Consider the following 13518-nt stretch of genomic DNA (forward strand, 5'->3'; position numbering starts at 1 on the left):
CAGGGTACAATAAAGATTACATTTCCCTCACTTGAACCCGGGAGGTGGAGGTTGCAATGAGCTGAGATTGCACCACTGCACTCCAACCTGGGTGACAGAGCAAGACTCTGACAGAAAAAAAAATACATTTCCTATCCACCCTTGAAGTCAGGAATTGCTATATACATCTGCTGCATGAGACTTCACTCTTTACCTGTCAATCAACCAGATTTAAATAACCTAGGAGAGAATTCCATAGTCCTAGGGGATAGTGGAGCTACAAAATGGAAGAGGTCTAGATTCCTGAATCATCACATGGAAGACTGCCTGCCAAGTAGCACATTGAATTGTCAAAAGAAGCAGAAATAAAATTCTTATGTTAAGCCACTGAAATTTGGGGGTTGTTATAATAACGTCTGCCATACCTTGATTGTATCTGTCAGGACTAGGCTATGTTACAGTAACAAACACTAAAATATCACTATGCTATCGTAACGAAGGTTTATTTCTTGTTCGTGGTAGGTTATTGAGAAGACCTTACCCATCCAAGCTACTCAGGGAGCCAAACTGATAAAAACACTGTCTTGATTTATGCTTCCATGATTACCATGATGGTGAGAAAGAACTATGGTAAATCATATTGGCTTTTAGTATTTTTGTGTATATGTGATATATTACTTCTACATAGATTTCAAAGATCAAGGCAAGTCATAAGATCATACCTGTCTTTAAAAAGAGCAGAGAAGTGCCAAGAAAGAGGAAAGCCAGAAACGTTTGTTAGATGACAGTAACAACTACCACATGAATATAGATGTTGGTGCTTAGAATGAAGATGCTGCGTGCAGAAAGTTAAAATATGTTGTATAGAATTAGTGGTTATGCAACAGGCAGCAAAGAAACAGATTAGTAGGTTGATTATCTAGAGATTTTTAACATGCCTTGTTAAAATATTCAGTGATACTTCCCAATGAGAAGTAGAAGGGAGACCATTAACCTAATAAGAATCTAACTCTATGGAAAATAGCTAGAGGCAGAGTGATAGTGTGTATTGGCTACAGTTGTCTGCCTTTAGCAAGATTTACAAGAAAAATATGAGCTCTGATGAGAGCTGGTTGATCTTCTAGAAAGAATAGAAGGATACTAAGGAATCCTAGAGATCAAGGGTCTCTCAGGTTTAGAGAGGCTGACTGCTCCTAGTTTCTAAGTAATAAGAGATAAGACTGAAAAAAAGTTGTAAGTGATAAAGGCACTGAAAGATCTCTCAGTTAATAAAAGTGATAGAATCTTTGGGCAAAGCTCAGACTAAGGGTTTTAACCTTGCCACTTAAACCTATTGTTTCATATAGCCTCAGGATAACCATCAAGTTGAGAGAGGGGGACATGGGTATGAGTAAGCAAAAAGATCATTCTTTGGAATCATATATAGGAAATAACTAGAATATGGAATTTAGAACATGGAACTAAAAGCAAATACATTAGAAAGCCTACTAAGTTTGGAAAATAATTATATTGTTAAATAAACCATGTGCCTGGACCAAAAAACACTGATTTTTTGAGCCTTAAAACAACTATCAAGCTCCCAGAGTTTCCCCAGAAGGAAGCTCAGATAACTTATATTTTTAGTTTGTAGGTTGCTGAACCATCAGGAGCTACATTTCAACCCGATGGAAACAACTGCATCGCATGGATACCTTAGAGATTCCTCTCTTTTCTCTAACAAAGGACTTCCCCAAATGCGTCTTCATTGACTTCACAGCCCCATTCCTGACAAGAACACTAGACACAGGATAGGAATAATTTCCAGTAGTTTCAGTGAATGTGTTCCTTAAAGGTGTAAAATCTCAAATTTCCTATTTCATTAGATATCTTTAGGGATTAAAGGTGCCAAGCCAATGCTTGAAAAACGAGAATTGTAACCTGATCTCTTTTACTTTAAATTTATCCTGAGCTACCCTGCTGAGTAGGTTGACACTGCCAAATTTTTGATGTTCTATTCTCATAGCAACAAGCTGTGATGTCAGAGAGTTATTTTATCACAGAATCTATCCAAAAAGATGCCAGGCTGTGAAGCAGAAAGCTCTGATTTAATTGCACGTTATTCAACAATCATTTTATGTAAATAAAAATGGAGATAAAAAAAGACTCAAAATAACAATTTATGTGAACATCTTTATTAATAGTTGCCATGGTGTAAAAAGCTTTCCCTTCAGCATTTACATCAGTGGGTATGTATTTCTTTTTAAATGACATTAAAGGACATTCAGGCAAGACTACTTCCTGCAAATAACAGATAAGCTAGACAATGCACACAGTAAAGAAAGCAACTTCAAACCATCTAAAAGTATAACTAGCATCATCATAGAGGAAAAGATTAACTAGTAATGTGTTTTGAAATTGTTTATATTAAGGGCCTTAACACAGTTTTACTAGTATACTTTTTTATCCTGAATGGCAAAATTAAAAGCAATATCTTTACCAGACAAGTGATTATCACATAATCTGGTGTAAGTGCAACAAATTTCATTAAGACGCATTACATAAAGCAGCTTTACAAACCTGCAAGCCTTTTGGGCCTGGTAGACAACGTAAATTAGTGAAGTGGCCTGGGTGTAAGACAACGGGGTAGGTGGGTACCATGGCTGAAACCAAGTGCATGCCCTATCTGCAGAAGTCTGGATGGGTTAGATTAGGCCAGAGCAACAAAGAAGCCAAAGAAACTCAGTTGTTTAGGACAACACAATTTTCTTGCTTGTTCATACTACCTGTTAAAAGTCAGCTGGAGACTCTGTTCTTTGTCATTAGTGCAGCCACTGTCTAGAACACAACTGGTTACTGTGGCAGAGTAAAAAGAAAGAGCACAGCTTCTTTGGCTTAGTGAAGCAGTATTTGTTTTTGTTAATTTGAAAAACATTAGGCCAGGCACGGTGGCTCATGCCTATAATCTCTTCACTTTCGGAGGCCAAGGCAGGCAGATCATTTGAGGTCCGGAGTTCAAGACCAGCCTGTCCAACATGGTGAAACTGGTGTATTCTCTACTAAAAATACAAAAAAACAAAAAAATTAGCTGAGTGTGGTGGCAGGTGCCTGTAATCCCAGCTACTCAGGAGGCTGAGGCAGGAGAATCACTTGAACCCGGGAGGTGGAGGTTGTAGTGAGTCAAGATCGTGCCACTGCACTCCAGCCTGGGAGACAGAGTGAGACTCCGTCTCAAAAGAAAAAGAAAAAGAAAAAGAAAAACATTAGAAAGTGTGGTAGTTACTAGGGTTACTCTCAAATATTCTATAACTCACCTTTTGTGTACAAGGTATGGTTTCACTTACCTGCCCACTTGCAGTAAGATGTGACCATGTGGTTTGCTTAGCCAATAAAATGTAAATGGAAGTGATGTGCAGAAACTTTGGGAGCCAGTATCTACTTTTTCACATGTTCTCTTTTCCCTCAATACCAGTAAGATGTATGGTCAAAAAGCAATGTGACTACTTAAGAGAATTCTTACATAAGGTAACTATAACCATAGCTCAAGAACTAGAAACAATTTTTACTAAAAAGTACTTGTACAGCATCACAAAGCTATACTTTTAAGAATATATATATATATTCTTAAAAGTATATATATATATTCTTAAAAGTATATATATATATTCTTAAAAGTATATATATATATATATTCTTAAAAGTATATATATATATATATATATATATATATATTCCTCCCAAGGCTGGTATTCTTTTTATTTTAAAAGATAACAGTTTTAGAATAGTCTTTGCTGTATTTCCTGCAATCCTTGCTATTAATATTTAAATGTATTTAAAAGTGACTTTGATATGTAATTTTTAAAACATAAAGAAGCACTAACATTCAAATAAATGATATTTATTATCTGATAGAAAAGTTAAGATTTAAATTATTTAAATATACTGTCTGGATGTTCTCATAATGAAACAGAAATATTATTTGCAAGAAGGAATGCTACCCCTTGATTTTGTTATCTTCTGATGACTGTTTCTGGTTCTCTTGTTAGAGGAGACAGGTGAAAATCATGCCCACATGATCACATTTCTGGGTATTCTCCCACTTCGTCAATGATAACATTATAGGACATCATTGGGGGAGAGGGTGACAAGAGTGCAGATATAAGAAATATCTTCAGCTACATGTTAGAAACCAATGAAGACTAACACCCTTGCTTACATATCTTCTTCCTCTTTTCCTGTATATTTTCAGTGCAATTGACTGCAGAAAGAATTGGCTCCCTGCTAGACCCAGAAGTAACAGTTAGCAACTACTGACTGATTTAGAAAGAGAGTCAGAAGAAATAGAATTCCTTTTATTCCACAAAGAGTCATAAAAATGTGTAAAGGTAAATATATTTAAGTATTTGAGGTAAATATCAGATTTCAGTGTAGAGAATCATCTTTGTTTGTTTGGGCTGCTATAACAAAATATCTTGGACTGGGTAATTTGTAAATAATAGAAATTTATTGCTCACAGTTATGGAGGCTGGGAAATCCAAGATCAAAGCAACAGCAGATTCGGTATCTGGTGGGAGTCTGTTCCTCCTAGGTGGTGCCTTCTATATGTCCTCATATAATGGAAGGGGTGAACAAGCTCTATTGGTCCTCTTTTACAGGGGCACTAATCTGATTCATGAGGGCTCCATCCTCAAGACCTAATCACCTTCGAAAGCCCTACCTTTTAATAATATCACGATAGGGATTAAGTTTCAATATATGAATTTGAAGGAACATTAAATGATCTGTATTACTCAGGGCTCTCCAGAGAAACAGAATCAACAGGGTATAAACAGATATTTAAGAGGATATTTGTTATGGGAATTTCCTCACCCAATTATGGAGGCCAGAAGTCCCGTGTTATGCTGTCTGCAAGTTGGAAAACCAGGAAAGCTGGTGGTGTAATTCAGCCTGAGTCTCAAGACCTTGGAATATGGTGTGCTGCTGGTATAAATTCTGAATTCAAAAGGTCCCAAAGCTGGGAGTTCTGATTTTCCAGAGCAGAAGATGGATGGCCCACCACCAGAAGACAGCAAGTTCACCCTTCCTTGCCTTTTTGTTCTATTTGAGTCCTCAAGCGATTGGATGATGCCTGCCCACATTGATGAGGGCTATCTTCTTACCCAGTCTATTGATTCAAATACTAATCTTTTCCTGAAACACCCTCACAAATACACCCAGAAATAATATTTTACCAGCTATCTGGGTATCATTTAATCTACCAACTTGACTAGTATTTTGTCCTTTAAATGTACTAAATTACAAAGCATCTATTTAACAAGTAGGGCAATATTGTATAACCAACACTATATATTTAAAATATTTGCCAATATTTATCAAACATAATGGGTAAAATGTAAAAAAATCTTTATCCTATATTCACTTTCATGGAATAGATGCAGATACCTTAGAAATCATCTAGAAGGTTAGATTTCTGGAGGAACTTGAAATATTTTCAGGGGAACTGCAAGGTCAGAACTGTTTTCACAATAATAGTGAAACATTATGTATCTCTGCTGCTATGCTTGACATTTTCATCGATGGTGCAGTAGCAATGGCAGCTATGGTAGGCAGAATTCTAGGAAGGCCCCAAGGCCACTGCTCCCTGGCGTGCACACTTTGAAGAGCCCCCTAACCTTGAGTGTGGAGGAAATCTGTGAATATGATAGTATATCACTCCTATGCCTAGTTTACTCATCAGTTGACTTTGAGTTAATGAAAAAGGAGATTATTCGTTGGGCCTGATCTATTCAGATGAACCCTTAAAAGGAATTGGCTTCTTGCTGTTATAAAAGAGATTTGAGGCACAAGGGAGCTTAGATGTGTTAGGAAGTTCTGTACTGTTGGCTTAAAAGATGGAGGATAACAATGCAGGCAATATCTAATTGCTGAGTGGCCGCAGCTGACATCCAGCAAAGAAATGAGGACCTCAGTCTTACAACTGCAAGAAAATGCATTCTGCATCAACTATAAGAGGACTCTAAGCTCCAAATGAGAATGCAGCCTGGCTGACATCTTGATTTATGCCTGCGAGACCCTTAGCATGCAGCACCCAGCCTCCTGACTTATCAGACTTTTAGCTAATAAATGGGTGTTATTTTAAGCCACTAAATTTGTAGTAGTTTGTTACACAACAATGAAAAACAATGCAGTGGCCAAAACACCTGGCAAGTTGACACAAATCAAGGGTGGGGCACCAAACTGCTTTAGTAATCATCTATTCTTCACATGCATGCATTCACTGGAAAAGATTCCAGTTTCATTTAAGAATCTCCTGGATGAAGGAGTAAAATTTATTCTTTTTATTAAATCTTAAACCTTCAGTACTAGTCATTTCAATATTTTGAACAATGAAATAATATACTGTAAAACACTGCTGCACTGAAGTATTAATAATGGCTGTTTCAAGGAAAATAATTTTGTGATTGTTTGAGTTATGATCAAAACTAGCTGTTTTTTTTTTTCATGGAAGACCATTTTTACTTGAAAGAATAACAAACTAATGTTATTCAGACTTTGACATTTGGCAGAAATTTTTCTTAAAAATGAATGAAATGAGCTTATCACTTCCAGGGAAACAATTGACCTTATTTGTGGCCAATGATAAAATTCAAGCATTCCTGCAAAAATTAGAATCTTGGATAACTTAAATTCTCCACTATAAGTCTGACAACCTCTCCATACATAAAGACTTCTTCTTGGCCAGGCGAAGTGGCACATTCCTGTAATCTCAGCACTTTAGGAGGCTGAGGTGGGAGGATCACTTGAGCACAGGAGTTTGAGACTGCAGCAAGGTATGATCAAGCCACTGCCCTCCAGCTTGGGTGACAGAGAAAGACCCTGTCTCTAAAAAGACTTTTTCTTATAAGATCAGTGGTGTATTAATAAATGTGATTTAAAAAATATTGTATAAGCAAATGTATCAATATTGGGAAGATCTTCATAGCTTAGTGAACCAATACTTTCTAAATGACCAATGTATGATGTTATGAAATTATGTGCGAGCAAAAGATACATTCAAAGTGCTAGAAAACCAATGGATTTTAATGTAAGTGACTATGAAATATTCATTGATCTGGTTCCAAATTCGAAATTTTAACTATACTTTAAGAAACTACTACTTGTGGAATGTTAGATTAGTATAAAAGAATATTCACAAGCATCTATTAAAATCTTCTTCATTTTTTAGCTTCTCAATTTTTAAACTACATATCTGTGTGAGGCTAGATATTCTCTATATACTTCAATCCAAACAACGTATTGCAAGAGATGGAATGCAGAAGCACACAGAGGATCCAGTTGTCTTCTGTTAAGGCAGACAGGAAAGGGACTTAACAAAAATGTAAAACAATGCCATTCTTCTCATCAATTTTTTTTGCCTTTTAGAAATATAATTATTTTCATAAAAATATGTTATTTATTTTACCAAGAATGGTCTTATTATGCCTATTTTAAGATAGATAAGTAAATAAATATTTCAAAAATTTCTGAGTTTTAATTTTGATTACAATAAATGTTGATAGAAATAACCTACAGAAACAAAATCCTTTTGGAGTCTTCAGTAATTTTTTTTATTTTTATTTTTTTGAGACAGAGTCTTGCTCTGTTACTCAGGTTGGAGTGCAGTGGCATGATCTCGGCTCACTGCAACCTCTGCTTCCCAGTTCAAGCTATTCTTCTGCCTCAGCCTCCTGAGTAGCTGGGATTACAGGTGTGCGCCACTGTGCCCGACTAATTTTTGTATTTTTAGTAGAGACAGGGTTTCACCATATTGGCCAGGCTGGTCTCAAACTCCTGACCTCGTGATCTGCCTGCCTCAGCCTCCCAAAGTGCTGGGATTACAGGCGTGAGCCACTGTGCCTGGCAGTATTTTTTTTAAGTATAAAAATAATTTTTTAAAGTATAAAGTATAAAAAGGTCACCAAAAAGTTTGGGAAATGGCATATAGGACAAAATTAGGAAACCCTGTCTCAGAAAGTTTTGCGTCTTCCCCTTCAGCTCACGTTACCTGTTTTTATGCCACCTGACAGCCAACTGCTAAGCCAATGCCCCACATTAAAAAAAAAAAATCATTACTACACTATAGATATCAATTACTCTTTTGGTTAGAGTAGCCTAAATTGCCATAAAAATAGCCTCACACAGTTTAATGTGTAATGCCTCAAACACAACAAAGGTTATTTCTTGCTTATTTAACAACTGCGGACATTATTCCACTCTGTGATTCAGGATCCTAGGGTCCTATTCTTGGAAAGTTTTGCCATCCCTGTTGCTTCATTGTTATCTGCATCCAGCTGGCAAAAGGTAAAGGTACTCTCATTTCTTTAAAACTTTGCCCTGAAGATGCACACATTACTTCTTCACACATTTTATTGGCGAGAATTAGTCACATGACCACACCTGGATGGTAGCCACTTCTTAGCTATGGAACGGAAAAACAGATTTTGGTGGATATCTGGCTATCACTGTGATATGGTACATAGAGATTGGCTCAGAATTGGATTTTGGTATGAATCTTGGTTCTACCACTTACCATCTCTGTGTTTTTGTGTAAGTAATTTAATCTGTGAGGTTCTTTCTTCTTTATTGTATGCTTGATACAATAAATAAAGTTCGTATCTGTCTTTTCTTCCCACTCTGTGCCTCATTTTTTATATATAGTAGTGAAAATGAAACACCAAACCTCTATTTCATGGGGTTTACATGTCAACGGGAGCTTCCATGTTTGAGATCGGTGTTCAACTTGATTCAAACACAATTTCATAGTTTGTGGAAGCCTGAAGTTTCCTCAAGATTTCTAAAAATTCTTGGGAGGATCACATACTCATGGTCTCATCTGCTTTCTAGACTCATCTTCCTACATGTGTTGCCTTTTTATTCACCATATTGTTATGGAAGCTCAATTCAGCCATTTCATATGTTTTCACCACCAAAACAACTCACCAGACCGAGCACTTGTGGGTAATAGAGACTTTCCTGAAGACCTTGGTAAGAGTGATAATGCTCATTGCAGAGCAGGAAATTCTGTAACCACAGTGGTCACTTTGGCTTTCAAAATCTTTTTATTAGCTACACAGTCATCTTGGGTTCCTGTTAGGATTTTTTCCCCCACCCAGTGGTCAGCATCCCACCTCACTGTTTGGATGTTTTCCCATCCAGTGGCCAAACTCCCATCTCCCACTGTTTGGATATTTCATGAGAATTTACATTCATTTCCTTTTATAATTTAGAGCAGTTCAGCTTTTTAAAGTTCCCACTCCAAAATCTTAAGTTGCTCAGCAAATAAAAGGACTCTCCTTCTAATTCTCAAACAGTGTAGTTTTAAGGGGAGGTTATGATTATTAAGTGCAAACCAAAAAAAATCTGTATATGTTTATGTACCCTAGGATCTTGGGTCAAACCAGTGCTGAGGTGATGAATGACTACAGCAAAAACTTCCTGAGGGCAGGAACTGTGTCCCCAGGGCCTAGTTCGGTACTTGGCAAATTGTGTTAGATTGGTGCAAAAGTAATTACAGTTCTTGCCAAAAAACCGCAATTACGTTTGCACCAACCTAATAGCATGTAGTAAATATTTTTAGAAGAGAATTACTGAATTGAGAAAGTGTTTGACGAATGTTCGGATGAATGACCAGCAATTTAGTAGTTTATAGTAATGCCATGAGGTAGAAAATGACAAAGAGTGTTTTCATATCTGTATTTTCACAGAATTTGGTTGCGGTTGTTATAAAATAAACTAAAAAGTATCATTTTACATTTTAGCTATTTTACAAATATGGTTGTGTTCGGGTAATGATTGCAATCAAAAAATTGCTGGTTAAATTTTTCTAAAATTAATAATAGGAGAAAAAACGATGTTGGGAAATGCAGCAGCACAGAAAGGAGCAGAAGGCGACTGAGAAAGTAAATTAACATTGTATTGAATTCCTAGTCTTTATAAGCCTCTCTAAAAAGGGATTTTTAAATAGTAATCTTTTACAATCCGCACTACACTCCTGGTGGTGAGATAGTATTTCCCCCTCTTAACAGATGTGTACCTTGACGCTGACAGAGTGGTTTGCTACTAGGTGCACGTGGAGAGGGAGCACTGGAACCCAGCTCTCCTAAATCTAGATCACGCTACTGTACTTGAAGGCTAGATGTCTCTCTTCTGATTATGCGTGATAAAAAATCAGTAAGAAGAATAACAGACACGTTTGAGAGCCAACATAAACTTGTCCGAACCCCTTACAATCGATGACCGCAGGGAGCCGCTGAAGAGCTCCGAGGCGGTCGATCGCCTCCGCGAGCTTTGCGTGCGCGTGCCCCGAGAGGGCAACGTCCACCGCGCGCCGCCAGCGACGCCGCCGTAGCGCTCCGTCGCCATAGCGACTACCCCGGCAACCGCGAAGCTCTGCGGTCCCGCGGTCGGGCTACGGGTTTGAGCAAAGCTCCTCTCTTCCCTTCACTTCCCTCCGGACTGGTTTCTTCTTCCTTCCCCCTCCCCCCAACTTCCCTCCACCCCTTCCAATCATGGCGAACGGGACTGCGGACGTTCGGAAGCTCTTCATCTTCACTACTACCCAGAATTACTTCGGGCTGATGTCTGAACTCTGGGATCAGCCACTGTTGTGCAACTGTGTTGAAATCAACAACTTCTTGGATGACGGCAACCAGATGCTCCTCAGGGTGCAGAGATCCGAAGCCGGAATTTCCTTTTCCAACACGGTACGGTTCCTTGCACTCCTGCCTGACCCCTGACCACTCTTCAAGTCCCCAGGCCCAGCCAGAGGGATGTCGGGTCACACTCTTTAGCTTTACCAACCAGATCCTTTTCAGGAACCCAAGGCTGTCTCCACTTCTTCTGCATTATTGGCTTAGCTGCGTTGGCCTCGTGCTTAAGCATGTAGTTTCCAAGCTTTGCATCCTACCTGACCGAAGCAGGTTTCCCTTCCATACATCTGAATAGAAGCAATTAGATTGTATTTTATTTTAAATTTTTATACGGAGTTTCTTTCTGTCGCTTAGGCTGGATGGAGTGTAGTGGCGCGATCTCTGCTCACTGCGTTCTCCGCCTTCTGGGTTCAAGCGATTCTCGTGCCTCAGCCTCCCAAGTAGCAGGCGCGCGCCACCACGCCTGGCTAATTTTTGTATTTTCAGTAGAGACGGGGGTTTCACCACGTTGGCCAGGCTGGTCTCCATCTCCTGACCTCAAGTGATCCGCCCTCCTCGGCCTCCCAAAGTGCTGGGATTAGAAGCATGAGCCACCGCGCCCGGCCTATATTCTACTTTTTAAGAAAGACTACAGATACGTTATAACTAAAAAGAAAACATTTACTTAGTTGTTTTTATTTTTTTTCTCTCCCCTTTTTGAGTTTTTTTTTTTTTTTTTTTTGGCGGGGGGTGGCAAATTCTAGTCTATCTTTTTTGGATCAGGCTCTGATTTTAACACTGCCCAAGGGAAAGATTAGTTAGGAATTTAAATTTTTGTGAAATGATATATTTCAAAATAAAGTTTGAATTCTTTTTTGGTGTACATCATGTGATATACTGATTTATTAATTGCACTGCTCCCTCCACTGGCAGGATTGCTTAAAAAATGGGTTGCATTTGCAATCAGGGCTTATATATATAAGCCTAAAAGAAAAACACAGAAGAAAATTGCCTGACACATTAAAGGGGACTCAGTAAATCGATTTAAGTTAATAAAACAAAGACATATTTTCAACCTCTTCCTCTTGTGTTCACCCTTATCCCTAGGTCTAGCAGAGTTTTTGACACTCAGCAAAAGCATTCAGTGCCTTTTTGTTTTGTTTTGTTTTGTTTTTAGATGGAGTTTCGCTCGTGTTGCCTAGGCTGGAGTGCAATGGCACAATCTCGGCTCACTGCAACCTCTGCCTCCCGGGTTCAAGCGATTCTCCTACCTCAGCCTCCCAAGTAGCTGAGGTTACAGGGCATGTGCCACCACACCCGGCTAATTTTTTGTAATTAGTAGAAACGGGGTTTCACCATGTTGGTCAGGCTGGTCTCGAACTCCTGACCTCAGGTGATCCACCCGCCTTAGCCTCCCAAAGTGCTGGGATTATAGTCGTGCGCCACCGCGCCTGGCTTCAGTGCATTTTTATAGGATGATTGAATCGTTCACCCCATTCACTATCTTTATTCTTAGGTTTAATTCGATTGTATTTAATAAACATTTACTTTGAACTCAGTACACGCAAGGCACTTTGCCAGGCTTCATGGGTTTACAAAGATATAAAAAGGATGGATAATCATAACTAACATTTATTTTCACTTTAGACTCTGTCAAGCACTGTTCTAAGTACTTTATATGTATTCGTTCATTTAATAGCCATAACAACACTGTAAGATAGGAACTATTTTTATTCTTATTTTATGGCTGAGGAAAGTAAGGGACAAAAGTTACAACCTAAAGGTTAACTTTTCTTTTTCTCGAATAGGTAGTGTAATTCAGGATAGAGCCTCCTGCTTTCTGCCTTTCCTAGACTCACTCCAGTGGCTTAGGATGACATATACTCAGCAAATGATAAAATCAGGACACATTGTTGGAAATGCCACTGAAAGTTCGGATAGAATGCAGTAGGAAAGATGGAAAGGGGTTTGGATTCATGAAAGTGTATCTTGGCTTGGGTATTTGAAAGTTGAAGGTAGAACTTTTTTTTTTCTGAGTTAAAGCTATTACTAGTAAAGCCCAACGATGTATCTGTTATTTTTAGTTGTACACTTCGCTACAGGTTTTTAGTCATATTTGAAAATATTTTGTGATGTCTTCAGTTGTACTTTAGTTGCCTGATAGCGTGATTCAGTAAGTTAATAAGTCAGCAAATATTTATTGACTACCTACTAGTACTAGGGACAACGCCATGAACACAGAGTCCGTATCTTAAAGGAGTAACATTGGAATGGACAAAGGTAGGCTAAACGCATGCTACAGATATATGTAACATAATTTTGGGTATTGATAAGTGCCGTTAAGATAAAAATAATGTTATAGTAGTGATGGGGTGGTGTGGGGAACTAAAGATATATAGCGTGGGAGATAATCCCTCTCTGGATTAGTTATCTTTGAAGCGAGATTTAAACGATGAGTTGCAGGCAGACATAATCTGGGGGAAGAGTGTTCTAAACAAAAGAAACTGTAAGTACCAAGGCCCTGAGCTGGGTTTTAACTTAGTTTCCAGGGGCAAGAAAAAAAATCCAGAGTGATTGCTGAAGTTTATGGTATGAAGGAACATTGTGGTAGATGAGAAGGGAGAATAAGGCACAGGCTGATCATTTAGGACATTGTATACCATTTAAATTGAAATAGGAAGTTACTGGTAATCTTAAGCAAGGGAGAGCTGTGATCTGGTTTATGCTTTAGGACAGAGGTTGGCAAACGTTTTCTGTAACGGGTCAGATAATATTGCAGGCAACAAGGGCTCCATTGCAGCTACAACTTGGCCTTTGTAGTGTGAAAGCAGACATGTAATACTTTGTAATAATACATGTAATTGAATGGGAATGGCTATGTTCTAATAAAACTTTA

General features: G+C 38.3%; 1 protein-coding gene across 6 annotated transcripts in view; it reads left to right on the forward strand.

Moving 5' to 3' along the window:
• Positions 1-10125: 10125 nt before the first annotated feature.
• The window catches only part of DYNC2H1 (dynein cytoplasmic 2 heavy chain 1), a 360273-nt gene continuing 356880 nt past the window's right edge, over positions 10126-13518 (forward strand). For 5 of the 6 annotated variants that reach the window (XM_054523746.2, XM_054523748.2, XM_054523747.2 and 2 more), the window contains exon 1: positions 10126-10697. In XM_054523746.2, coding sequence (XP_054379721.1) covers positions 10503-10697 — 195 coding nt within the window. In that variant the 5' untranslated portion in view covers positions 10126-10502. 6 annotated transcript variants of the gene reach the window in all.

Source organism: Pongo abelii, chromosome 9 (assembly GCF_028885655.2).
Source record: "Pongo abelii isolate AG06213 chromosome 9, NHGRI_mPonAbe1-v2.0_pri, whole genome shotgun sequence".
Lineage (NCBI taxonomy): Eukaryota > Metazoa > Chordata > Mammalia > Primates > Hominidae > Pongo > Pongo abelii.